The sequence below is a fragment of the Anopheles coluzzii genome, chromosome 2, assembly GCF_943734685.1.
Source record: "Anopheles coluzzii chromosome 2, AcolN3, whole genome shotgun sequence".
Taxonomy (NCBI): domain Eukaryota; kingdom Metazoa; phylum Arthropoda; class Insecta; order Diptera; family Culicidae; genus Anopheles; species Anopheles coluzzii.
The window spans coordinates 67,919,278-67,946,193 of record NC_064670.1 but is presented as its reverse complement, the minus strand read 5'-3'; the positions used below and the strand labels follow the sequence as shown (position 1 = coordinate 67,946,193).

The 26,916-nt window shown below is 38.3% G+C and overlaps 1 protein-coding gene and 1 long non-coding RNA gene across 8 annotated transcripts in view; both read left to right on the top strand.

The window, feature by feature from the left end:
* The first annotated feature begins 6,645 nt into the window (after positions 1–6,645).
* On the top strand, positions 6,646–9,478 carry LOC125906685 (uncharacterized). 3 transcript variants are annotated; one of them, XR_007452051.1, is made up of 4 exons: positions 6,646–7,785; positions 7,867–8,122; positions 8,195–9,188; positions 9,262–9,406. It is a non-coding gene; the product is annotated as an uncharacterized LOC125906685 (long non-coding RNA). The 3 variants fall into 3 exon arrangements; XR_007452052.1 differs by lacking the exon at positions 6,646–7,785 and adding an exon at positions 9,414–9,478 and having other exon boundaries at positions 7,794–8,122; positions 9,262–9,333; XR_007452050.1 differs by lacking the exon at positions 6,646–7,785 and having other exon boundaries at positions 7,794–8,122.
* A 2,741-nt stretch (positions 9,479–12,219) lies between these two features.
* The window catches only part of LOC120953082 (bifunctional methylenetetrahydrofolate dehydrogenase/cyclohydrolase, mitochondrial), a 30,530-nt gene continuing 15,833 nt past the window's right edge, over positions 12,220–26,916 (top strand). Inside the window, exons 1-3 of one of the 5 annotated variants that reach the window (XM_040372759.2) lie at positions 13,361–13,491; positions 13,695–13,728; positions 19,053–19,405. In XM_040372759.2, coding sequence (XP_040228693.2) covers positions 19,101–19,405 — 305 coding nt within the window. In that variant the 5' untranslated portion in view covers positions 13,361–13,491; positions 13,695–13,728; positions 19,053–19,100. Of the gene's footprint in view, positions 12,323–13,359; positions 13,492–13,694; positions 13,729–19,048; positions 19,406–26,916 lie in introns of those variants that run through there. The other 4 variants (XM_040372758.2, XM_040372762.2, XM_049606532.1 and 1 more) reach the window with 4 other exon arrangements.

Sequence of the window (26,916 nt, the reverse complement as noted above, 5' to 3'; positions counted from 1 at the left end):
ACGAATACAGGCGGTCCCCGAGATACACGGTACCTCTTATACGCGGTTTTCTAAATTTGACAATTCTTTGAGCAAATTGTACTGATTTGACACATCAATTGCAAATTGCCAAATAATTTCCGTTTTGATCCAATGTTTAAAACTATTTCAAAAGGTTTAAAACAGTTATATTCAGTCAGAATCATATCACATAATTCATAAAGTGACTAAAACCGCCCCCTACTTACAAAATTACACGAAAATTTGTGATATTTTAGCTGGAAATCACGAGATTCGACTTACGTGGAAATTCGAGATACGCAGTATTTTGCGGCCGTTTTCGGTCCCCATTAACCGTGTATCTCGGGGACCGCCTGTATATGCGCAATCTGAGATTGCGCATCGTGTATTAATACCAAAGTGGGTTTATTATACAGGTGGGCTTATCCCGAACAAATTGACAGCCGTACTGTAGAAAAATGAAAACGAAATGACAGGAGGGGATTCGATCATTTGTTGATGTATGCGTGTGAATTCCAATGGCTATTTTGGATGATGTGTCGTAGTGTGGGTGAAAAACTACGTATCACAATCGAATCCCCTCCTGTCATTCGTTCGTCCAATATGGCCTTCCCGCCAAACCTATAAGCCCACCTAGTCCCTATACCCACTTTGATTAATACGGTCAGGTGGTGGACTCTAGTGCATTTTGACAATTCGTCACTTGACGTAAGATCCCCAGGATTCAAACTTTGTTTACATTTATTAAATTTGTTTATATAATTTATCTACCCAATTTTTTCGATTAAATATTCTTTAAAAATATATTTTGGACTTTGCGGGTTCTTATTAAACATTAGAACATGGATTAAAGTGTGTTATTTTGTGTTATTCAGTGAACAATAGCTCAAAATTTCGATCCGTGTAGATGAAGGTAGCTCATATGACTCAGTCAATAAACTTTTTTTATATTTGAAAACACACAAAAATAGATTAAAATGTGTTCAAAGCTATTTTTTGCGTTTGGCATTGATCTGGCTTGTAAAAAATCTAGATAATTCGATTATTTCGGATGAATCAAAAAGGCGCGCGAGACGAGCCAAGCGCCACAGATTAAGATTAAACTACTGGAAAATCAAAAATCCATATGTTGTGGGCAGCCGTGCCGACCCCTGGACTTGCCGTTGCAGTTGCGCTGCCACCGGTCAACGTCCAGGGGGACGACAGTGTGTCACGCACATTGTCGCACACACTAAGCAGCGCAAGGCTTAGTGTGTGCCGAGCGCACAGTTAGAGTGTGTTTGCGAGCCGATCGAGCAGGAGCTCTCGGCAGGGGCGCTCGGTGCGGCTGGTGCGCGGCCACCGCACTTCTACCATTTTAAAGTGTGTTGTATCAGTTCTGTATTGTGTTTTATTATTTATTTTATATGTTAATAATACGTGTAATAAAGTAGCAAAAGTTACAAACATAACACCATATAAAAAAACGAAAGCTCCATAGTTTCATTGGTTTGCTCTAAAGATGGCGTATTTCAACTTATCATTATATTGCTGTCCTTTTCTTGCAATGTGTTTCGACAAGTTTCATCTGATCATGACCTACACTCTTAAAAAATTTTGCCGAATCTCTGTTAATTTTTACCGAGATCTGCACAACTGAGATCTCGGCAAAGATCTCGGTTAAATTTCTGTTGCCGACATCTCGGTTAATGTCATTTTGTTTTGACGTTTACGTATAACCGAGATTTTCGGTTAGAGCAAATCGAGATTTCAGCTAAATATAAAAACATTTTATTTTTATTTTAGTGATTTTATTTGCGTAACAAATGGGTTTTTTTGATGTGATGTTAAGCGTTGGGACAGGCGCCGATTCAACCGCCGGATTGGGCACAGCGTTTGGATGTGGTACCGGTACAGGAAAATGAGCCGGACAAGGAGCGGGCACTGGTACAGGCACGGTTCTGTAAAGCGGGCAGAGTGAAACAAGTCTGAGTGAACCCTTTTTAGATTTCTTGTGATCGAGTGTTGATACTTACCTCGTGTAGGTGACCGGAAATGAATCCTGGGAGTCTGAACGGTCTGGCAAAGGTTGAACCAACCGGATTAGCTTCCACATCTGATCCTTAAATAGGGACTGCTCCGAGCGACGCTCTGAAGAGCACCTGTTGCGTGCGCTGATGGAGTTTCCTAGCACCAACCCTGCTCTATACCTGTGCTCAATCGCACGCTACTGATTCTCGTTTTTTTCACGCTGAGAGACTCATTTTCACTTTTTTTTACATTTTTTTATTTTACAGCACTACATCACTCCGAAAGGTTTTCGTTTCATTAGCACGAGATTAACAGAATGGCGAATGACATATAGAATACCGAGCCTCGCCTAATCCAAATAGTAAAGCTGAAATCTCGGTTATTTTGACGGATGAGCTCGTTCACAGCTGTGTTAACGTATGTGCTCGGCATGTTGTGTTGCCGAGTTTCGGTTCAAATTTTTATTTAACTGATATTTCAGTTTTAAATGGTACTGATTTTCGGCTACTGGGTTTTTTCAACTGACATATCAGCAAGAATCGAAAGAGCCGACGGATTTCGGCAGTTTTTTTAACCGAGGTCGTGAAATATTTTTAAGTGTGTATATAGCCTTTAATCTTTTCGAGCAAAAATCTACATGAATAGTCGTGTAGTCAGATACGTGGGTATTAACACCATCGACCATTATTCAAATCTCACTTCCTTACAGGGCTGGTGCTTTACATTGGAGTTTAGTATTTAAACAATCGTATCGCCGTTCTAGTTCTAGCGATGCATAACTTCAATGCGAAACCATACAACAGTACAGAGGAAATGAGAAATCTCTCCTCCAAGCGAGGAAGCTCCACTGTTTGGGTATTCCACAAACAGATGGTGCCACCAACTTTTTGCTATTTTTAGAATGCATGAGTCGTTTGCCGTCTGCTAAACGACGTCTTTCTATATTCCGTTTAGGTAGAGAGCTTGAGTCGTTTAGAACCCGTTTAGTGGTCGTTTAGTGAATTTGCGGCACTCGGGGAGTGCTCTGTTTGCAAAATTGAGCTACTTTCTGTTGCGCGCGACGTTATCGCTGTATGTGTATTTAAACGGTTACTGGAAGATAGTTGTGTAACCACTCAAATAGACATAGAGCGACAACCAAAGATGACAAAAATTATCTCAAAATTTCACTGCGCGTAGATCAAAGTAGCTCATTTGGCCCAATCAACCTGCATGCTTTTTGTTTAAAAACATAAAAAATGAGTTCAATTGTGTTCAAATCTATTTTTTTGCTTTTGGCATTATCATAAAAAACTTGATAATTCGATTATTTCGGATGAAGCAGATATGTCGTTTAAGACGAGTAACTCTGTTTGCAAAATTGAGCTACTTTCTGCCGCGCGAAATGTCGTCGCGCGCAACGTTTTCGCTGTATCTCCATATTAATAAACGATGTGCAATCTCAGATTGCTTATATATCTATCTGTCAAACGGATCAGTTTGATATATTTATCTGTCAAAAAAAAAAATTATATATCTCGAACATATAACCTTGAAAATTTATGCGCAATCTTGGCGCAATCTGAAATTGTATGGAAATGACGTTTATAGCTCAGGGTTGGCTACGTGAAATGACATATGTTTTGATAAAACGAATACAGTGGAGCGCCGATTATCCGGGCTCTTCGGGACACGACCTCGCACGGATAGTCGAATAACACTGATAATGAGTCAAAGTATGTTTTTATAACAAAATCCTGGTTTGTTTTTGGAATTGATATTATGTTTTGGTAACTCCTAGTCAGTTTTATAAACTTCATGTTTTTCTGATGAGAATATTTGAAATTTGCCATGAATTATAGCGCATTTTGTGATGACAAAATGCTCTCGTAACCGTTATTTCAAATATCCTCTTAAGCACGCAATATCATCTATGTATTCAACTGTCATTTTTAAACAGCACGGATAAACGGACAACCGGATAAAAGGTACCCGAACAAACGGCGCTCCACTGTATATCAAACCCAAGGTGGAATATAGAGGAGGTGTCTTCATAGCGTTTGGCATATTGCCATTTTGAGATTCAGTTTGACAACAGCCGTCGATATTTGTTTACAGGCAGCAGCTGCATCAAAACGTGTAAAATGCCGATTTATGGAGTGTGGATGCAAAATACAAAATTTTAGTGCTAAACAAATGTTTATTAAACGAAAACAATTCATATATCATATCCACATACCAGCAACATCCGTCGAATTTGACAACTGCCGTCAATCCTGGTTTTGTGCTTTTTTTCTAAGGCTGGAAATAGACGAACCGAGATCGTCGCGGTACCGCGAAATTCGCGCCTTGTTTATAACAGTTGTATAACAGTAGAGCTGTCAAATCTTCCGCGCCTCCAATCGCGCCTGCTGTTTCGCAGAGATACCCAACTTCGGTATTGCTGAGATTTTCGCGGTAGCGCAAACCGATTATTTTTACTTTTTCTGGCGGATTTGTGTGAAAACTCGTGTCGAGAAATGAGTTTTGTATTTTATTTTGCATACACTATGTGAAATAAATAATTTGATTCGCAAATTGATAGAAAAATATTTCTTCTTGGCACATTCAATCGTCACCAGACCTCGGATGTTTCCATACACGAACCGCGATTATCTCGCCTATCTGTCAGATTTTATAACATAATTGACAGCTCAAGTCATACGCGATTTTCGCGGTACCGCGATGATCTCGGTTCGTCTATTTCCAGCCTAACATAATTGACAGCTCAAGTCATACGCGATTTTCGCGGTACCGCGATGATCTCGGTTCGTCTATTTCCAGCCTAAAGCCTCGATGCCCAATTGTTCTACATGACGACACCTCCTTTCTACCCACTTTGATCAAACCGATTCATTTGACCCAAAGTGGGTATAGGGACTAGGTGGGCCTATAGGTTTGGCGGGAAGGCCATATTGGACGAACGAATGACAGGAGGGGATTCGATTGTGATACGTAGTTTTTCACCTACACTACGACACATCAACCAAAACAGCCATTGGAATTCACACGCATACATCAACAAATGATCGAATCCCCTCCTGTCATTTCGTTTTCATTTTTCTACAGTACGGCTGTCAATTTGTTCGGGATAAGCCCACCTGTATAATGAACCCACTTTGCATTTGACCGATAAATATATGCGCAATCTGAGATTGCGCATCGTTTATTAATACGGTTATGTCAAGTCGAGAAATGTCATTTTGCTCTGAACAACTTCACCTTGTCATTTTAAAAAACCTTTCGCTGTATGTTTATTTGAACCAAAGTGGGTAGAAAGGAGGTGTCGTCATGTAGATCTTTTGGGCATCGAGGCTTTAGAAAAAGGCACAAAACCAGGATCGACGGCAGTTGTCAAATGCGACGAATGTTGCTGGTACAGTGGAACGTCGATTATCCGGAGACGGATTAATCGGCGGGCGGCTTAACCGTGCGCATAAATCTGACAGCTGTTCATACGTACGGCGAAAGTTTGCAGCGATAATCAATTGGGTAACCAGTTTCTTGTGCAGCTCGGTAGTGTCTAGGGGTATTTTCGAAATTCATTTTTATTCATGAACAGTTGTTAAACCTACAGTTATATTAAAATAATTTTCTACTAACGATTAATCGATTGATTCTAGGTGAATTAATAATAAAACTAGTGAATTTCATATGTTTTATATGCGTTTGACATTTCTTGGACCATTATCCGTGCAAATCGATTAACCGGCAACCGTCCGGTCCCGAGCTGCCCGGATAATCGACGCTCTACTGTATTTATATATCCCAATTGACATTTTCGAGCACGAATAATCGGGAATTCGAGCAAATTCCCTTAAACTGGAGCCTTAAACTTCCCTTAAACTGCACCAGTTTAAGGGAATTTAGAAAAAGGCCTTTAAAATCAATTGTGATAAGGCGTTTTCGTTGTTTTCTTCTAGACTCGCTTGGAAATGATGTTTTCTATCATTATAGTTTGTCATGTAGCCATTTTATACTTAAATAATATCGATTTTTTATAAAATAACGTCACAAAAAATTTGCTTTTGTTTTTCATAAATAAATCCAAACTACGAATGTAAAATGAGCTCGACGGCATCGTTTATTGATAGAAGAAAGTCTAATTTACGAACTTATCAAATCTTAGCGCTTTCAACACACTTGATCAGACACAAATCCACAATTTCAGGCGTATCAAGTACTAATCGAGCAGATATGGAAAAACAATTTCGAGCAAATGTCACTTGGGATGATAAATGAATTGTTTTCGTTTAATAAACATTTGTTTAGCACTAAAAATTTGTATTTTCATCCACATTCCATAAATCGGCATTTTACACATTATAATGCAGCTGCTGCCTGTAAACAAATACCGACTGCTGCCCAAGTAGCATTTGCTCGAAATTGTTTTCCCATATCTGCTCGATTAGTACTCGATACGCTTGAAATCGTTGATTTGTGTGTGATCAAGCGTGTTGAAAGCGCCAAGATGTGGTGTGTTCGTAAATTAGACGTTCTTCTATCAATGGACGACGCCTTCTTCATCTTCTTCTTCTCTTTTTGAGGTTATACCCCGGCTCGGTATACGGAGTCCAGCTTCCTGGGCCCTCCGCTACTAGCCCGTGGTAGCGTTTTACTGCGAACCTCTTTAGTTTAGGACCAGCTACTGAGGCTATATATCCTTCTTTTCTTTTTTTCCTTTTTGTCGTTTGATTTGTTCTATCGATTCGTTATTTTTGTCTCTGTGTTCCTTTTTGTGAACCTTGTGAGCGTTTCTACATACACCGAGACTGCAGCTGAGAGATGGCTGTGAGAGAATTGACTACCGGTTTCTCACGCTGGTGTGTGTAGAAGCTCTGAAAAGCGCCGAGATGAGACTTTTAAAATGATGTTGAAAAAATCCATTTTAATCGCTAAAATGAAGTCAAAAAAGTTTCTTTTACTTTTTAATAATATTTCTACGATTATAAGACGGCAAAAATGCACTCTATAATTGATCAATTGCTATAAACTGCCAATTCAATTTTTTCTCAGCTCCATCGTTCTTTGTATGCCGAAGAGAATTCTCTCACCGAAAATGCATGCTGTCAGTTATTTTCTCAGCAGCATTCTCGGTGTATGTAGTAACGCTCTGTGTTGTTTTTTTCTGACTGTTGCTCTGTTTATGAGTTGTTGCGTTTATGAGTTCGGGTAGGATTCTAAGGTAGTTCATATTTGATTACAGGCGTCCCCCGAGTTACGACCCCCTCGAGTTACGACGATTCGCAGATACGACGATTTTGATTTTGACAGTTAAAAGTTGTCATTGAGACGGAATTAGTATATTTTTTGAATTGCTGTGCTTATAACCGTTACAAACACATTTCCATTGATTCCACAACTCTCCGGTCTTGAATTTCTATATCGCTTTTGGTGAAAAGACATACATTATCGTACATTATTTTAAATAAAATACACGATTTCTTAGATTCCGACTCTTCAATTTCAGTTATAAACTTTATAATCACATATATTCGACATACGACTATTTCGACTTACGCCTTGCTTTGGGACATTTTTTCGGTCCCAAATACAGTCGTATATCGGGGGACACCTGTACAGTGGAGCGCCGTTTATTCGGGTACCTTTTATCCGGCTATACAGGTTACGTCAAAAGCCCGTTTTGGCCGATTTCCAATAAAAAAATGAATGAAAATTTTGACAGACAAATTGGAATGGTTTGTTTACAATTGGACTGGTTTGTTTACAATTTGACTGGATTGCAATCGTGCAATGGTATGGTGTTTGGTGTTGAAGCTTGTAATTTTTAAGTTATTTAATTATTTTGTGATTATTAATTTTATGATGAATTAATAGCTGTGGCAACGGAGAAATCGACTAAGTGAGATTCCAGTAAAAATATGCTTTCGTTGTCGTGAAAAGATCCAACATGAAGGAGTTTAAGATTGTGTCAGGGAAAAGGATTACATCGAGCAAGTGGAGAATTAATGTGAAATCATTCGCTTCTCAGCATTACCAGCATTACGGACAAGGAGATAAACAAGCGTGTGAAGTACACAGCTAGAAAGCATATGTTGGAGGGAAAATGTATGCTGTTTTTGGAACTTGCACGGTAATTTGAGTCACATTTTCATGAAATGAATATAAAAATAATTTTCATTTTTTATAAACTCTCTTCTCATAGATGTCTCAGGTGGGTGTGCAGTGCAGACACAGTTTTACCTTACGAGTTTCTTTTCCGTCCAACAACAGTAAAGTATATATGGAGAGGGAGGGGTGCAATGTGCCGTACTTTCCCAAAGTAATCACTGTTCGTAATAGGTGAGGAATATTATCATGCCTGGCTGTTGCACAGTATCCATTGGGATGAGGTCTAAGGCTAACGGACGATGTCCCATTCCGCCCTACTGCAACATACCCAAGCGCCACAGATTAAGCTTAAACGACTGGAAAATTGAATATCCATAGAAAAAAAATGAAAGCTCCACAGCTTCATTGGTTTGATCAATAGATGGCGTATTAAAACTAATCATTATATTGCTATCCTTTTCTTGCAATGTGTTTCCGACAAGTTTCATCTTATTATGACCTTATAGCCTTCTAACTTGCTGAGCAAAAATCTATATAAATGGTCGTGTGGTCAGATACGTGGGTATCAACACCAACGACTAGGCATGGGCAAAACGATTCTTTTCACCGAACGCGAACGAACTAGTTCGCTCACCAAAAAGAACCGAACGCGAACGACGATTCTTTCGTTCTTTGTTTCATGAGGTTTTTATTCACAAAGAACGGTCGTTATCTTTTTCATTTACCCACCATAGACGCATACTGTAGCCAAAGAAGTACTCATTCTGCGGTTGAAACCAATAATTTAAAAACATTAAACACTTAGCTGTCTGTTCAACACAATCCATCGCAAAACCGACTAAAAACTAGCATGTAAAAAACTAATACGAGCAAAAATGTCTCCTGCATATATTGTACCCCATGCCTTATACACACTCAAGGATTCTAAAAAACAAAATTATTTAAATATGGATCAACATGATGAGCCAAACAATGACTAATCCGTTTGAACGGGCTTGATCTATTGAATTGTATAGGTATAATTTCCATACCAACAGAACACAGATCGAACACCAGTTCGAACGCGTTCGATGAATTCAGTTGTGTAGGTACGATTTATACACCAACAGAACACAGATCGAACACCAGTTCGAACGCGTTCGATTGAATTCAGTTGTGTAGGTACGATTTATACACCAACAGAACACAGATCGAACACCAGTTCGAACGCGTTCGATGAATTCAGTTGTGTAGGTACGATTTATACACCAACAGAACACAGATCGAACACTAACGGATCAGATCGAAAGCGTTCGATGAATTCAGTTGTGTAGGTACGATTTACACACCAACAGAACACAGATCGAACACCCGTTCGAACGCGTTCGATGAATTCAGTCGTATAGGTACGATTTCCACACCAACAGCACACGTATCGAACACTGCTGGACAAATTCGACGGCGTTCGAGGAATTGAGTTGTATAGGTACGATTTCAACACCAACAGGGTACATTTTGATCTCTGACGACCCGTTCGCACGGTGCGAAGAATGAGCGAGAAAGCAATATGATTTTGCACGTTTTATTGCCACATTTATATGTGCCGTCGAACACTGAACGGTGTAGTCTGTTTCTTCCAAAAGTCCTGGTCGTTCTTTTTGTTAAGAACCTCGTTCGTTCGTGCACTTTACCGAACTGTTCGAACGGTGCGATTCTCGTTCATTTTACACATGCCTACCAACGACCATTACTCAAATCTCACTTGCTTCAGTGCTGGTGGTTTCCATTGGAGTTTAGTATTTAAACAATCGTATCGCCGTTCTAGTTCTAGCGATGCATAACTTCAATGCGAAACCATACAACAGTACAGAGGAAATGAGAAAGCTTTCCTCCAAGCGATGAAGCTCCACTGGTTGGGAGATAGCGCCATCAGCTTTTTTTGCTATTTTTAGAATGCATGAGTCGTTTGCCGCCTGCTAAACGAAGTCTTTCTATATTCCGTTTAGGTAGAGAGCTTGAGTCGTTTAGAAGGCGTTTAGTGGTCGTTTAGTTGATTTGTGGCACTTGGGATGGGACCATCACCAACTGTAACGACAGCAAACATCATTTTCAAACGAATCTAGAAGAAAGTAACGAAAAAGTCGTATTACAGTTGATTTTAAAGGACTTTTTCTGAATTCCCTTAAACTGGTGTAGCTTAACCGTAGAGTTGGCAACCAGATTTACACACGTAAGGTAATGGTCAGAACTTCGCCGCATGCGATTTTGCCGCATGCGGCAAGAAAAGAGTTTTCTCAATTTTCTAGCTTTTCAAGGTATTATAATGATATTTTGTTGTATCTTTATAAAGATAACTAGCTGGCCCGGTAAACCTAGTTTTACCCCACATTTTATTAGTTGCCGATTAAGTATTTGAAGTTGCAAATTACTTATCCGGCACTACAACCGCTTTGCGGTCTTGGCCTGCCTCAGGAGTGTCCGAAACCGCTCACGGTCTCGCGCCTTCGTCTGCCAGTCCGTTAAGTTGCAAATATAGGTGTTTAAATTCACATTTAATTTTTTATTCATTTTATTTGTTTTCATTGATGTCATTGTCGTTAATTACTCAAATAATATGTTTAAGAACATAATTTGGAACAGTAAAACAGTGTAGAATTACGTAGATTGATTTATTTACATGCAAATAATTACATACTTGTCACACACATATAACTACTATGAATCTCTAAAATCTCGAAATGCAAATCTCGAAGCGCTAATGAATGGACGATATTTTTGGTTAATCTGTCTTTAGCTAGTATGTATAGATTGAAAGGTTTACCCACGCGAGAACATGCCACATATAATTGTCCATGCGAGAAACACGATGTTCGTAAGTCCAAACCGCAAACAGACATCGTTTGACCTCGGGTAAGACCGCAGCCGGGCAGACCGAAAAAAAAACACCATAACGAAAAATGTTGTTTACACTTGCGAGTTTAACATCAGTAACCAAACATGTTTATGTTACAATTATTAAAGCAAGCATATTTGTTCGTTTTGGAACATCAAACAGTGAACAGGAAAAAGCGAAATAGCAGGTATTTTTAAATTCATTATTCCCAAACTAAAGTACTCCATCTCTGTTTTGTCATTATGGATATTTGTGACAGCATCGTAAACCGCTAGGCGAGTGTAAACCGCACCTTACACCGAGTGTAAACCGCGCTTCACACCGACTGTCAAAGTGCTGTATACAACTACAACAATGATGTCCTTTGTATGGGAGTTAGAAAATTGCTAATAAATTAAGTTTAGTGCAACTTCTGAAAATTATGTGAGTCTTAAAACCTATTCTCATACCACCATAAGGTGTGTGCAAAGTTTCGTTGAAAATGATCCAGTCGTTTCGGAGTTTGCTCGCGACAAACACCGTGACACGAGATTTTTATATATATAGATCATTCATTGATATGATTTTAGGCATTTGACATCTGAAATAAAATCGCATGCGGCGATGCGGCAAAATCAAATGATTTTGATTTGCCGCATCGTGGCATGCGGCAGATTCGCAAGTGCTGTCATTAACGTCAAATCCCATACAATCGCTTGCGGCAAAATCGCATGCGGCGAAGTTCTGACCGCTGCCTAAGTTGGCAACCGGCATACCCGGGTATTCCACACGTTTTTATGCAAAAAATTAACGATTTTCATAGGTAAACAATGCTTTCTATATTTTAATGCTGTAAGCAAGTAATGCCATATATTATCTTCTATTTCATTTATTCATTAAGTTTTTTTTTTTCATTTTATTATAAAACTAACGGTCAAATTGAAATTTGTAATCGCTTGAATTTGACTCGAAAATAAGCACAATACGAAAAGAGGAAGAAGAGAAACGTCATTCTCCATACAAAATGTATGGAATACCCGGGTATGCTGGTTGCCAACTTACGTGGTAAAGTTAAAAAAAAATAACAAAATAAAATACTTACAGGCTGTTTAAAATTACAACTTATGCACCAAAAAATCCTTAATTAAAAGTTGGGAGGCTACGGAAAATTTCAGGTCAATAAAAGCAATGAATCAAAAGTTATAGCGGTTCAAAGTTGAAAAAAATACCCGGGTATCCGGTTGCCAACTTAAAGGTTACCCAAGTGACATTTGCTCGAAATTGTTTTCCCATATCTGCTCGATTAGTACTCGATACGCTTGAAATTGTGGATTTGTGTCTGATCAAGTGTGTTGAAAGCGCTAAAATTTGGTGAGTTCGTAAATTAGACTTGCTTCTATCGATTGACGATGCCGTCGAGCTCATTATACACACATAGCTTCGATTTTTAATGAAAAACAAAAGCTAATTTTGTGTGACGTTATTTTATAAAAAATCAATATTATTTAAGTATAAAATGGCTACCTGACCAATTATAACGATAGAAAACATCATTTTCGAGCGAATCTAGAAGAAAACAACGAAAAAGCCACATCACAGTTGATTTTAAAGGCCTTTTTCTAAATTCCCTTAAACTGGTGCAGTTTAAGGGAAGTTTAAGGCTCCAGTTTAAGGGAATTTGCTCGAATTTCGGATTATTCGTGCTCGAAAATGTCAATTGGGTAATACGGACGTCACACGAAGCGTAAACTTTGGCGTAAACTGGATTTCAGCCATACAACCCTGAAATCTTTTGACAGGAAGTTTACGCTATCCCATACAAATCAAGCGTAAACTTTTTGAGTTTACGCCTCGTGTGACGTCCGTATAATACGGACGTCACACGAAGCGTAAACTTTGGCGTAAACTGAATTTCAGCCATACAACCCTGAAATCTTTTGACAGGAAGTTTACGCTCTCCCATACAAATCAAGCGTAAACTTTTCGAGTTTACGCCTCGTGTGACGTCCGTATAATACGGTAAGGCTCCAGTTTAACCGTAGCAATAGACGATGCGCAATCTCAGATTGCGCATATATTTATCTGTCAAACGGATCGGTTTGATATATTTATATGTCAAAAAATATTTATATATCTCGGACATAAAATCTTGAAAATTTATGCGCAATCTTGGCGCAATCTGAAATTGTATGGAAATGACGTTTATAGCTCAGGGTTGGCTACGCGAAATGACATATGTTTTGATAAAACGAATATATGCGCATTCTGAGATTGCGCATCATGTATTAATACGGTAAGGGAAATTGCTCGAATTTTTCCGATTATTCGTGCTCGAAAATGTCAATTGGGTGTTGTCAAACTGAATCTCAAAATGGCAACATGTCAAACGCTAAGAAGACACCTCTTCTATATTCCACCTTGATTTGAACGGTAACATTCAGTAGTCCGTGGCTTTCGGATTATCCGTAATTGGAATATGTGGATAAAAAATCTTCAATGGATTGGGGTGATAAATAGTTAGGATTACGGCGAGTTTTATTGTAAGTACTACTTATACACGTTATTTTTTATCCCTTCTTGTGAATACGCTTTGAAATGTCACCATGCTTCTGTTATGTACTGATGAACATAGAAACACTCGTGGGCTGTCTCGTTTTTTGCACTTTTTTTTTTCTTATAAATAAGCTTGAATCAAAGGCGCCTTACTTTTTGTTTTCCTTTAACCTCATGTATTTCTTTGCAGTTGTTTGCAGTACTCATCAATTTGATTATTCTAGGTCAAAGATTAGTTTTGTTTATTATTTGTCTTATCTCTGTTATTTCAATCGCATGGTGCCGTGTGGTGCTAAGGAAACAAGAACAAATAATGACGACATGCGATAATGAGTGTCAGAACTCTGTTAATATTCCTCGATTTTTAACATGATTGCATTTGCTTCCTACTTTCGATTTTGTAAAATTTTCGTTACAAATATGTCCTGGTGGTAACCTCCTGATTAAACATGATTAACACATTCAGACCGATGGCGACCCCTACGGACTGCCAATGAACTTTCACGTATGACGGTGGCTGTCCCTGGGAACTGTTATTCGCTGTTAGAAAAACAACAAACACTGCGAACAACTGTACTTTACCCTCATGAAGAGCAACGGCGTAGAAGTAGTAAAATTTCTTGTTCTAAGAATTATTGCGGTCGATAAAAATCTCATCGCACCCAGATGGTAGTTTTCCACAGAGAAGTGTTGAAAACTGAGCAAAATATTAAATTATACTACATGCATATAAAGTGTATCTTAACAGTGTTCGTCGAGCTGAATTTAAAAAAAAATGAATTTTGGTGACAAGAGGCATGGGTCGGTAAAAGAAGTGATGAGGTTTGATAAAGGCAGCATACAAATTGAAATAGTGCAAAAGCAATCAAAACACATCAAAAACTAAAAAAAAGTCGTTTGACGACGCACAAGTATTCGTCTATCCGGGTTTTGGCGTGATATGCATATTAAAAAAATGAAACCAAACCAATATTCAATATGGTTTCTGAATACAATTATGACTATTAATGATAACAGATATTCCCCGGTATACGCTATACTCGATATACAGATATTCCCCGATATACGCTATTAACGCGGACCAGAGGCAATAGCGTATCTCAAATTTTAGCGTATGTAGAAATTCGAGGTTTTCAATGAAATTATAGCTAATTTTCGTATAATTTTGCTTTAAGTAGTAGGTTTTAGTCATTAAATTAGTTATTAAATCTGATTTCAACTGAAGATTACCATCTTGTACCTTTTAAAAACCGCATTTCGCAAAAAAAATAATTTTTTTAAAATGCATTTCGTGTGTATCGAGCGAAATCGTGCATATCGAGTATGGCGTATATCGAGGAATACCTGTACTTGATCAAAACGCTAGCTCAATTGCAGCTTGAAAATGGTGTTTTTTTCCCACTGCTCCTACACGATTTTTTGCAATAAATCACAATGCTGGGCACAATGCTAAATAACAATGCTTTGTATATTCTTCCGCCCAACAGGTCTTGAAATATGTGGAACTTTTTGAAGTACAATTTGTCAGAAATGGGTATAACTTTCAACTTCAACTTAAAGGTAAAAGGTAGAAAGGCTTAAAGGTTAGAGGTAAAACGATAGTACTAAGCAGCCATCTGCATATTACATAATTTAGGCCAAACCTTTTAATGGTCCGAATTTAGTAAAATCAAACAATAGAGTAATTGTATAGAGGAGATAATTGTAATTTTGCCGGTCTCGTGGTACAGTCGTCAACTCGTACGACTTAACAACATGCCCGTCATGGTTTCAATTCTCAAATGGACCGTGTCCCCATACTTAAGATTATCCTATGCTGCTATGGGTGAATCAACATGGCATTAAAAGCCTAGCCCATTAGTGGTACAGGCAAACCTTGACTGACAACGGATGTTGTGCAAAAGAAAAAGAAGAATTACTGTAATTCATTATAACTTAATTGTTAAATCTTTTAGAAGCATCATACATGATCTATTCGTGAAGATTTACTGTCTAATTTGCCATTTAAGACCTATTAGTCTAAGTGTTAGTGATTTTTTTTCCTTAGAAGTGGTCTCAGGAAATGTCCAGGGTACCTCAAAGTCAGATAATGGGCCCTTTTCCGTAGGCTGAAATTTCTGCCTAACAGCTGTTTGCATTGTATAACAGTTTTAAAGCTGCTATCAAAGTGGCTATAATATCCATGTGGGCTTATGCCAAGGTGTATGTATTTAGAAGGTTAATTTTTATCGCATCTGTTTGTAACTGAAGATCTTAAGAGTGTTACCGTATTAATACATGATGCGCAATCTCAGATTGCGCATATATTCGTTTTATCAAAACATATGTCATTTCGCGTAGCCAACCCTGAGCTATAAACGTCATTTCCATACAATTTCAGATTGCGCCAAGATTGCGCATAAATTTTCAAGATTTTATGTCCGAGATATATAAATATTTTTTGACATATAAATATATCAAACCGATCCGTTTGACAGATAAATATATGCGCAATCTGAGATTGCGCATCGTCTATTGCTACGGTTAGTGTATCTATCGAGTTACCAGAAAACCTGTGAGGGCGGTGGCAACGCTTTTTCGCATGCGATTTTATCGGATGGCCTGTCAAATTTTTATATGGGATTTGACAGATAACGTCGGACGACGAAATCGCACGTCCGACGTTATCTGTCAAATCCCATACAAATCACGTCCGATAAAATCGCATCCGATGAGCGTTGCCACCGCCCTTAGAGCCATGGTGGATTAAAGAGATCAGGTGGTGGAATCTAGAGCATTTTTACAATTCGACACTTGACGTAAAGTGCCCAAGATTCAAATCGTTATTTACGTTTTCTTGCCTTGTTCATGTATTTATCTTTCTAATTTTACAACATTAGAACATAGTTTAAAGTGTGTTATTTCGTGTTCATGAATTTATTGTAAATTTTCATTTTGACATATTGCTAGGATAACAACATAGAAATAATTTATTTCTCCAATTTTCACATTAAAGGCGGTGGCAACGCTCATCGGATGCGATTTTATCGGACGAGATTTATATGGAATTTGACAGATAACGTCGGACGTGCGATTTCGTCGATTTTTAAATCCCATATAAAAATTTGACAGGCCATCCGATAAAATCGCATGCGAAAAAGCGTTGCCACCGCCCTAATTCCTCAATGATCTACAAGACCCATGGGAAATTTAAGTGAGAGTATTAGCGGAATTTGGGGCAAGTGTGCCATACGGGGCAAGAGTGCCACCTAGCATTTTTCCTTAAAAACTTTAGCTTAATGATCAATTGTGTATACAGTTGGTTCCTTTCCAATGACTAGGTATACTGAGCCGAATTACATATAGACCAATCGATATTCCCCATTGTTTTGAACTGATTTATATTGAGTTTCAAAATTGAGCAGAATATTATAATTTTTTAATCCAACCAAATAAGCTCTCAAAAATCATGCGAACAATCAACCGAGAAAATATTTACACCACCGTATAGCTGAGAAAACGTGAAATTTTTTGTGGGGTTAGTTGAAAAAAAACTTTCTTTTTGTCACTGAAAAATTCAATTTCAAAAAAGTTACAACTTTTGGGGCAAGTGTGCCATCTCTGTTTGGGGCAAGTGTGCCACCATCTTTCATAGGCGCGAGCTGTCAAAAATGTAAACTTTGTTGTAGCGTGCTGCGGAATGGTGCGCTATTGTGAGCGGATTCCACGCCAGAAAAACAGAACAGTAAAAAAACCATATTGTGGTACAGTTGGTGGTCAAAAAGGGTTCACTGTTGACTAAATACATGTAGGAATACATACACTAGTGGTACAAACATAATAATTTCCAATTATCTAAGAAATACGGTTATTTTAACCAGGTGGCCGTCTTGCCCCATACGAGTGGCACTCTTGCCCCATAGCCCAAAAAACAACGTCTTTTTGGACCCTTTTTAAAACGCTTCAAAAACAATTTTGTTTGCACGTTTTTCAAGCGAAACTCATTTATAAGTGAGGAAATAGATGTAAAATGGTTATGAGATTGAAATCGGCTTTTGAAAAACACGTTTTAGTGAGTTATAACTTGAAATGCTTAAGGTGGCACACTTGCCCCAAGTTCCACTACTCTTACTCACATGGTTTTAAATTAGTTGATCAAATAAATCATCAACTCTTTTGTTGATATGTCTAATTTTTTTTGTAAAATGAAATTAACTTACAAATACACTTCATAATCAAGAAATTTGTTCTAATTTTTATGCTTTGTGTTCGGAAACCAATGGTTACCGGTTTTAAAATGATGTAAGTTTTCTCAATTATGGCGACCCCCTAAAGGAACTTTTCCACCAACTGGTATCTTTAATGCACTTTGGCATGAAAGTTTTCACTCGTCCTGTCAAAAGTGACGTTCAAATTTGGTTATAAAAAAATAGATGACCGTATTACACGGCTTTACAAGTCAATGTGCAATTTGCAATGTGTGATACATATTTTGTCGCTCATGAAATTTACTTTGACTACTAAATCAGTTTTTGGACTGATCCAATGTTAATTTTATCCCATTCAAAAAGTGCTTGGCCTCCAGGGAAAGATAAACAAAAATGGTCTGGCACTCAAAGAGTTACAGAGATTAGGTGGTGGAACCAGATGGTCTCATAGCCTATTTTTTTCAAAACATATGTCATTTCGCGTAGCCAAACCTGAGCTATAAACGTCATTTCCATACAATTTTAGATTGCGCCAAGATTGCGCATAATTTTTCAAGATTATATGTCCGAGATATAAAAATTTTTCTAATCAAAATGTGATTGATTTACCAACTGTTTGACTCTCATCACTGATCATCTCAGTGTTGTACGTGATCAAGCCTTCATTTCAGTCATGAGTGACTGAAACAGTGGCATTTGGCAGCACAGCCAGAACAAATCATGATTTGCGCCGGTATTAAGCTCAGCTTGTCAGTCAGAGTATCGGGTTTGACTTAAACACTCACACGTTGCGTTCGGGTTGTCATGACGCAATTTCATTGAGTATCAGCAATGGGCATAAAGTTACCTCTGATATGTTGATTGTTTTCGTTGTTGCAAATCTCGTGATGCTCATGACATTTTGCAGCACTGGATACAATGAATTTCACCATGACCCACGAACAATATAGACACATAAATACAGACATGAATTAATTTTGAATGGAGTCACTAGCAGGTTGATAATAATACATTAAATTCGTGTGTACGTATTGTTTGCCCAGCGTAAATGGGTCTAAAGCTAGATAGACCAATACTTTTTCGCGTCCATAAAACGACTTTTCTCGTGTTTTAGTTACTATCGCACTTTTGTATTGCTCAATTTTTAGCAAAACGTGTGAATTGATGGTTTATCAAACCTCATGATTACTTTTACCAACCCATGCCAATTACGACTATTATTCGCCTTTTTCTGTAAAATATTCGTTTAGACGAACGGAACGGGAAATCAGCGCTGAATGTGTTAATCAATAATTTACTTATTGTAGCAAAAAAAAAAAAAAAAACGAATTCCAACAAAACATTTCTTCCCATCAAGGCAGAACTAACTACATGTGCGTCAATATTGAATAGCCGCAGAATGGAATAGAATGAGTTTTACACACACAACGAGATGTTTTGTTTACACCAGATTGATTAAAATCAACGGGGCACTGTCTAGATTAGTCAGTAGAAGTTCAACTCTTGTTGACTTAAAAAGCACCAATTCGCATACAGAAAACGTCAACATATATGGAGTGAAAAGAAATTTAATTTATAAATCAATAAACAACAAGGATCTAATAATGGTGCATAGCAAGGCCGGTTCTTTTCTTGAACAGCCGAAGGTGAATCTTGTCTCTGCAAATGCAACTGTAGATCGAATGTTTCATTGTGCAACGAAATCAAATACCAGGTAAGCGTGGGATTTTTTGTTCCATAATGTTTAGCAACAGTTGGTTACCAGGAGATCAACTGTTTGAATATAACAACCAGAAGAATTTGTAACATACTTCGATGAAATCGCATCGGATGAGCCACTGCCACGGGCTTTATTTCCACGTCACACAAAGCGTAAACTTTTTCCATTTATTTGGAATTTTTATTTAAACATCTGTACAAAAGTGTATGCTTCGTGTTTTTTGGTGGGTCATCAGCTACTGCGTAAACTTGCTCTCAAATTTACTGGATTTGTTGTTGTTAGCCCACTTGCGGGTAATTTTAAACTTTAAGAAGTATTTATTTATATTTATATTTATAATTTACATATCGTTCACTTTTTGTTTACCATTTGGGGTAAATTCGTCAGTCAAAAGTTTACTCAATGATTAGATTTCACCCATTTGGACCTTAACCGTAGAGTTGGCAACCAAATTTACACACGAAAGTTGACAACCGGCATACCCGGGTATTCCACACGTTTGGACACAAAATATTGGGGGCCTTCACGATTCTAGTTAGTTTTTTGTATGGAGTTTGACAGTTGGAGGCTGAAATAATGTAAACACTCCATACAAAAGCACACATAAGACTAGCCTGCAATTTTCAGTCTAGATCAAGGTGTTATAAATGACAAGGTGAAGTTGTTCAGAGCAAAATGACATTTCTCGACTTGACATTTCTCTTCCGTGGGCTCCGGTATAAAAATCGGGGAGGACTGGTGCGGGGTAATGAAATTTGTATGCAGAGAATGACAGATGTCCCCCACAATGTCGCCCAGCAAAAGCGATAAAAATCAACCTTCTAAATACATTATCCTTGGTCTAGATTATTCTATCCCCAAAGCTAGAATTATTTTCGAGTACCTGCTCGAAAACACGGGTTTGTTTACATTTATCCTAAGGTGCATTAAAGAGATCAGGTGATGCAATATAGAATCAAAGTGTATGTAGTCGAGGTGGTCTCATAGCATTTTTTATAACCAATTTTGAGCATCAATTTTGAACAGAACGAGTGAAAACTTTTGGTCAAACGAGTTTTCTGGAGGCTTGACGAATACTCAAAACACTCTTAAAATCTGCATTCAGAAGCAGAAGCGATAAAAATCAGCCTTCTAAATTCATACACCTTGGGACAAGCCCACCTGCCCAAACGTCCAAAACGCGATGAATGGGTAAAACTATGGACCTGAGATGGGGCCCTATCTCAGTACCCAACTGGTACCCAAAGGCAGACAATTTTGGACTTATTTTTTGAGAGAGAGCTAAAAGCTGATTCCTCCCCTCTTCTCCACTTCTCTCTAGAATTCCATTTGTGTGAGTTCTAGGAGAAGGGGAAAGGGAAGGAGATGAGAAGTAAGTGAATTAAAGTTGATGAGGGAGGGGAGGGACACATTCACCAGTCACCGCCAATATCGAGAATTTGACATTGGCCGGTGGTGTTTGGTTCATCGGCGTTCCGTGTGGACCACGGATGCTTAAAGGAAATGCCCTGTATATTTCCGTACAGTATCTCATTGCGGCGGAACCTTACAAATGTTATTGCGCGGTCGAATCAGGAATCGCGCATCGGATCGATGGAAGAAGGGAGTACGAACGAGGGGGGAGAAGACGAAGCACAGAGAAAAACGCTACACATTCGCTCATACATTCTTACAGCAGCAGGCAATTCGCGAGAACATGAAATCGGGAGAGTATATTTTAACGCTCGCGAATGAGTGCAAGCAGGTGCGGTATAGAAGATAGAGCAAGACAGCCTAGTTTTTGTTCAAGCTAGGTCCAAAATGTTTCCTTGGGTGTATATTATACTCACTTAGATAGCTGCTCGAAAACTGCTATACAATACCGACAGCTGACAGGCTGAAATTTCAGCCTACGAACTTAAAACGGAAAGGGCCCCATTGATGGTTTTCTAAGGTAAACAATGCTTTTTATCTTTTAATGCCGTAATTCGGACGTCACACGAAGCGTAAACTTTGCGTAACTAGATTTCAGTCATACAACCATATAATCATTTGTCAAATGATTATGTTACGCAGTTTATGCTCTCCCATACAAATCAAGCGTAATTTTTTTGATGTTACGCCTCGTGTGATGTGCTTTTTCATTTATTTATTTAAGTTTTTTCATTTTATGATAAAACTAACGGTCTATGTGAAATTTTAAATTGCTAAAATTTGACTCGACAATAAGCACAATACGGAAAAAAGAAAAAGAGAAACGCCATTCTCCATACAAAATGTATGGAATACCCGGGTATTCCTGGGTCAAAATAAATCAAAGTAAAATACTTACAGCTTGTTGAAAATTAAATTTTATGCACCAAAAAATCTAAGTTTTGAAATCAAAAGTTGGGAGGCTACCAGGGTGGATTAAAAATATCCACTTTGGAGGCTACGGAAAATTTCAGGCCAATTAAAACAATGAATCAACAGTTATTGCAGTGTAAAGTTGAAAAAATACCCGGGTATCCAGTTGCCAACTGAAAGGTTAAATCATTTTGACGTAAAGATCGCCATATCACAGTGGGCAATTACGAACAAATGTCGGGATAAAATTATTATTAGGTTTTTACGCTATATGATATGAAATTTGCCTAGGGTTCAAAAAATTTTGTTTATCTGTTTATTTTTTTATTTGTTTAAAAGTTACACCATCAAACTCATTTGGTTTAAACGGGTGATCTAATATTAGTTTACGCGTGTAAGTTTACCTGAAATTATTTTGGGATACAATTATCATGCCTAAAAATCTCTGTAAGATATTTAGTTTTTATATATTCGATAAAGTTAGCTTCAAAAGCGGGAGGTTAAAGAGGAAACATATCTTTCTGAACTTCGGAAACGAAGATAAATCTTGGAATTCTACTCCTATCACCCTCCTTCGATAGATAGACCTGTTTCCAGCTACATTCGAATCTCTTGCCATTCGCATCGATTCGCAAACCGCCTGCTTCTAATCGCATGCCACTACGATCGAAAGCGTGCAACCATGGTTGAAACGCATTCCACTACGGTCGAATCGTGTGCCATATCTGAAAGCAAGAGCATAGTAAACTGTTTGTTTACATTTGAAAGCTGTTTCTTTCTTCGCCGACGGCATATGGTTCGACCATAGTGGAACGCGATTCAACCGTACTGGCATGCGTTTCAACCGTGGATGCACGCATTCGATCGTAGTGGGATGCAATTCGAAGCAGGCGGTTTGCGATTCGAACGTAGCTGGAAACAGGTTATTTTCCAATTTATGAACAATAGCACCTAGCGCAAGAAGCGGTAAGGACTGGATATTAGGTAAAACAAATCTAACATGCTGTCCACCAATATTAAATCATTGCTTATGAATCTATGACTCCAGCATGGAGTCAATTTTTCGCATGTATTGTAATAAAGATGAAAACTTCATCAGGAATTAAGATTATTCAGCATTTAATCAGCATCAGCAAGCATTCAATAATTTAATACAGCTATAGAGGGGCAATAACCCAATCTAAAGGTGTTCCATGTATGGTAAAAGCCCGTTTTATCATTTTTATTATTCAAAATAATTATACTACTTTCTTTTTATTATGTTGCGATCTAAATCGATGCTAACAAATGATTCACTGTTATTGGCTTAACGAAATAGCCATCGAAATGGAGACGCATAGCTGCTGGTTCTGTCTAAAAGGTGCTAAACAAAAATTAGAATATTTTTAAAATTCGTGCATAATCGCGGATAATATCTTCACACAAAGCTTAAATAGATATAAGACTCATATCATATTAGCGTAGAAAGTTCACATTTGTGTGTGTAAGTTGAACACTATGTTGTCGATCTTTATTATACAGCAATTATCCGCAGTACGCGATACTCGATATACGCGAATTCGCAGTACGCGATTCATCTAAATTTGACAGCTCCATGTGTTTTTTGCAAATATTTTAATTTTTTGAAATATTTTATGCTCTTTTTGAATTTCGTTAATGTTCTTAATGCATTTTGCATTAAATTTGTGCAAAAGATACCTATTTTATAACAAAAAACTTTAATGCAAAACTCTGTGGCGATATTTTTCAACCCTCGAACCGGTAGTGTAAACTATTTTTCCATAGGAATCCGCTATACGCGAAAACTCGAGATACGCTATTGCGCTCGGTCCCGTACGATAGCGTATATCGGATAATGACTGTAATTATTTTTTTTTAAAGTTTATTTATTTATTTATTTATTTATTTATTTATTACGATACAAATATCCGCCTCAGAGGGCTAAATATAGGGAAACTTACTGACTAAAACTTAAAATTAATGATAACAAACAAATACTTAAATCTAACTAGACAAACATATACTAGACAGCAAGCAATTTGTAACACAGCCAACACACGTAAAATGAAAGAATTAGGATGGGGAAACAAAAAGGGAGTCAAAGAACTGAAGGAAGAGGGGGCGAAGGGATTGAGGGGGAATATGAAAATCAAACACACCAGAGGCACTGTTGAAGCGATGGAGGGATCGAAAAAACGGATCATTGGTGCCATACAGCGTTCTTCTCGACGGAATTTGAAGGAAATCGCGGCGTCGAAGAAAGCAGGCGCGTACAGCGGTATTCTGTTAAGAAGTGAAGGACAATCAATATCGTTCCGAAGCAAACCACTGATAAGCAAAGCTTGAGAAGCAGAGCGACGATCATGCAGTGTCATCAATCCAAGCATACGGCATCGGACTTCATAAGGGGGAAGAGAAGCACCCGATTGCCCTAAAAGACGCCTAATGGCAATACGGGTGAATCTGCGTTGAACATTTTCAACCCTTTCAATCCATACCGTGCTGACCGGGCACCACACAATGCTAGCATATTCTAAAATAGGGCGGACTAAGCTACAGAAAAGGGCTTTGAGGCATATAGGGTCACGCACATCATTTGCCATAGCACAAATCATTCCTAGTACACTATTGGCATGGTTAATGGTACGCTCAATATGATGATTGAATTACAGCTTTGCATCAAGGTGAACCCCAAGATCACGAATGACATTAACACGATTTAATACAACAGAGTTTAGTGAATAATTATGAGACAACACATTTAAGCTCCGAGAGAAAGATATACAAGCACATTTATCGATACACAGGGAGAGAAAGTTAGCAGAACACCAAGAGGAGAAGGAGTCTAACAGACATTGGAGAGAGACACATGAATTAGAGTCAGTGATAGGACAAAATATTTTTAAATCATCTGCAAACATAAGGAAGGAATCGGATGGAAGAACAGAGCACACATCATTGACAAATAAAATAGAAAGTAAAGGACTCAAGACACTTCCCTGGGGTACACCCGACGAACAATGAAACTCATAAGAAAAACCATCATTCAATTTAACACAACAAAAACGATTCGATAGAAATGATTGTAGCCATTCAAGAAAGAAAAGAGAGAAGCCAAGTTTCTTGAATTTAGCAATGAGCAGAGAATGGGGGATTTTATCAAACGCAGCTTTGAAATCGGTATACACAGCATCAACCTGCATGCCAGAGTCCAGATTTAAGAGTACTGAGGAAACAAATTCCATAAGATTAGTAGTGGTGGAGCGGCCAGCCATAAAGCCATGTTGATTTGGAATGATCCACGATTTCACCATTTCCATTAGAGGTAAACGAATAACAGATTCAAAGACTTTGCTGAACGCCGATAAAATAGATATGCCACGATAATTAGAGACGCAACCACGATCACCCTTTTTAAAAACTGGCCTTATCCATGCTTGTTTCCAAATATTCGGAAAAGTAACCGTAGACAAAGAAAGTTTAAAAAGGAAAGAAACAGGAAGGGCTAGTGCTTCTCGACAGTGAAAGAGTAAAGCAGCAGGAATACCATCGGGACCCGGCACTGAGGATGGTTTAAGGTTACCTAACGCACGTAAAACAGAAGCAGTGCTTACAGAAACAAATTCAACATTCAGGACATTGAGAGGGGTGAATGAAAGACTGGCCTCAAAGCTTGCAGAGTTATTTAAACCATTTTCATAGACACTCGAGAAATGATCAGCAAAAAGCGAACGAATGTCATTCGGGCACGTAGCAAGCACATCACCAAGTGACATACTAGTAGGGAGGCCATTATTGTTTCTCATAGAGTTTATGTAATTCCAAAACGCGAGATTGAAGACGCAAAACATATAATTTATGGCGATATCTGTTATATCATCTGTAAGCGGATGCTGCATATTTAAATAACCTACGCGTGTACGGTGAACGCCAAGTCCGGTAAGCACGTGTAGCCCGATTTCGATCCCTAAGCAGAGAGCGCAGATGGCGGTCGGACCATGGAGGGGAAGGAGGTGGTCTGAAGAGAGGAGAACAGGAGTTTAAGGAAGTGATAAGGATAGCATTGAACTGTGTTACAGCCTCATTGATGGACGTACATTCAAACAAAAATGACCAATCAATAGAGGACAAAATTACACGCAGCCTAGCATAGTCAGCCTTCTTATAATTATAAATAGGACTAAGATTAACACTTTGCACAGAAACAGGTAAGTTGGCAGTGGATAGATATTCAATTTCAAAAACAAACGGAGGATGGTGGTCATCAATTTTTACAAGAGGATGATCTGCCTCATGAACGGAACACGGCGTGAAGTTAAGAGAAAACAATAGTATAAGGTCAAGCACACGACCATTATGGTTTGAAATATTGTTTAGTTGACAAAATTCCATAACGTTGAATAAATCGACAAAAGGTGCATGACATAGCAACGCATTATGAGGTGTATAGTGCTGGAAAGGAGTCGTTAAATTAACAGAATTTATCCACTGCCGAGAAGATTGATTAAAATCACCAAAAAAAATAAGTTGATCCTTGTTACGCAAGTGGGCTTTGACATCGTGAACGCATTCTAAAAGTTTTTCAAACGTACGCATATCAGCTGCTAAGTAGGGTGGGACATAGATAACACCTTTATATATATTAAAGCACTCATTTTTAATCACAACCCACACTCACTCAAGCGGCGCGGCATTTACAGAAATAGGCGCTGATGCTAAACTGGTCGAAACAGCAATGAGAACACCGCCACCGCGAGTACGAGAACTATTATTTATGTTACGATCACAACGGTAAACGATAAATTTATCACTACTAAAGAGCATACTATTGGGTAAAGAATCATCAGCCCAAGTTTCAGTGAAAACAATCACATTAAAATCAGCAGCATCGGCCGCTAGCCTCAAATCAGTACATTTTGATCGTAACCCACGAGTGTTCTGATAGTAAATACTTAGCTATTCATTTGGTTCATTTGACAACGACGGTTGTCTGGCGTGATCACCAGGGGTACGATTAACAGGGGCAGGCAGGTTATCTGGAGGCGACCGATCCGAAGGTTTACGAGAGGATCCAGTCGTTCTCGCAGGAATGAACACCGATGAAGACGATGACGGAATCGACGAGGTTGATTGAAGAGCAGGAAGCACAGAAGTAGGCTCGGAACAGGTGTCACTCAGTG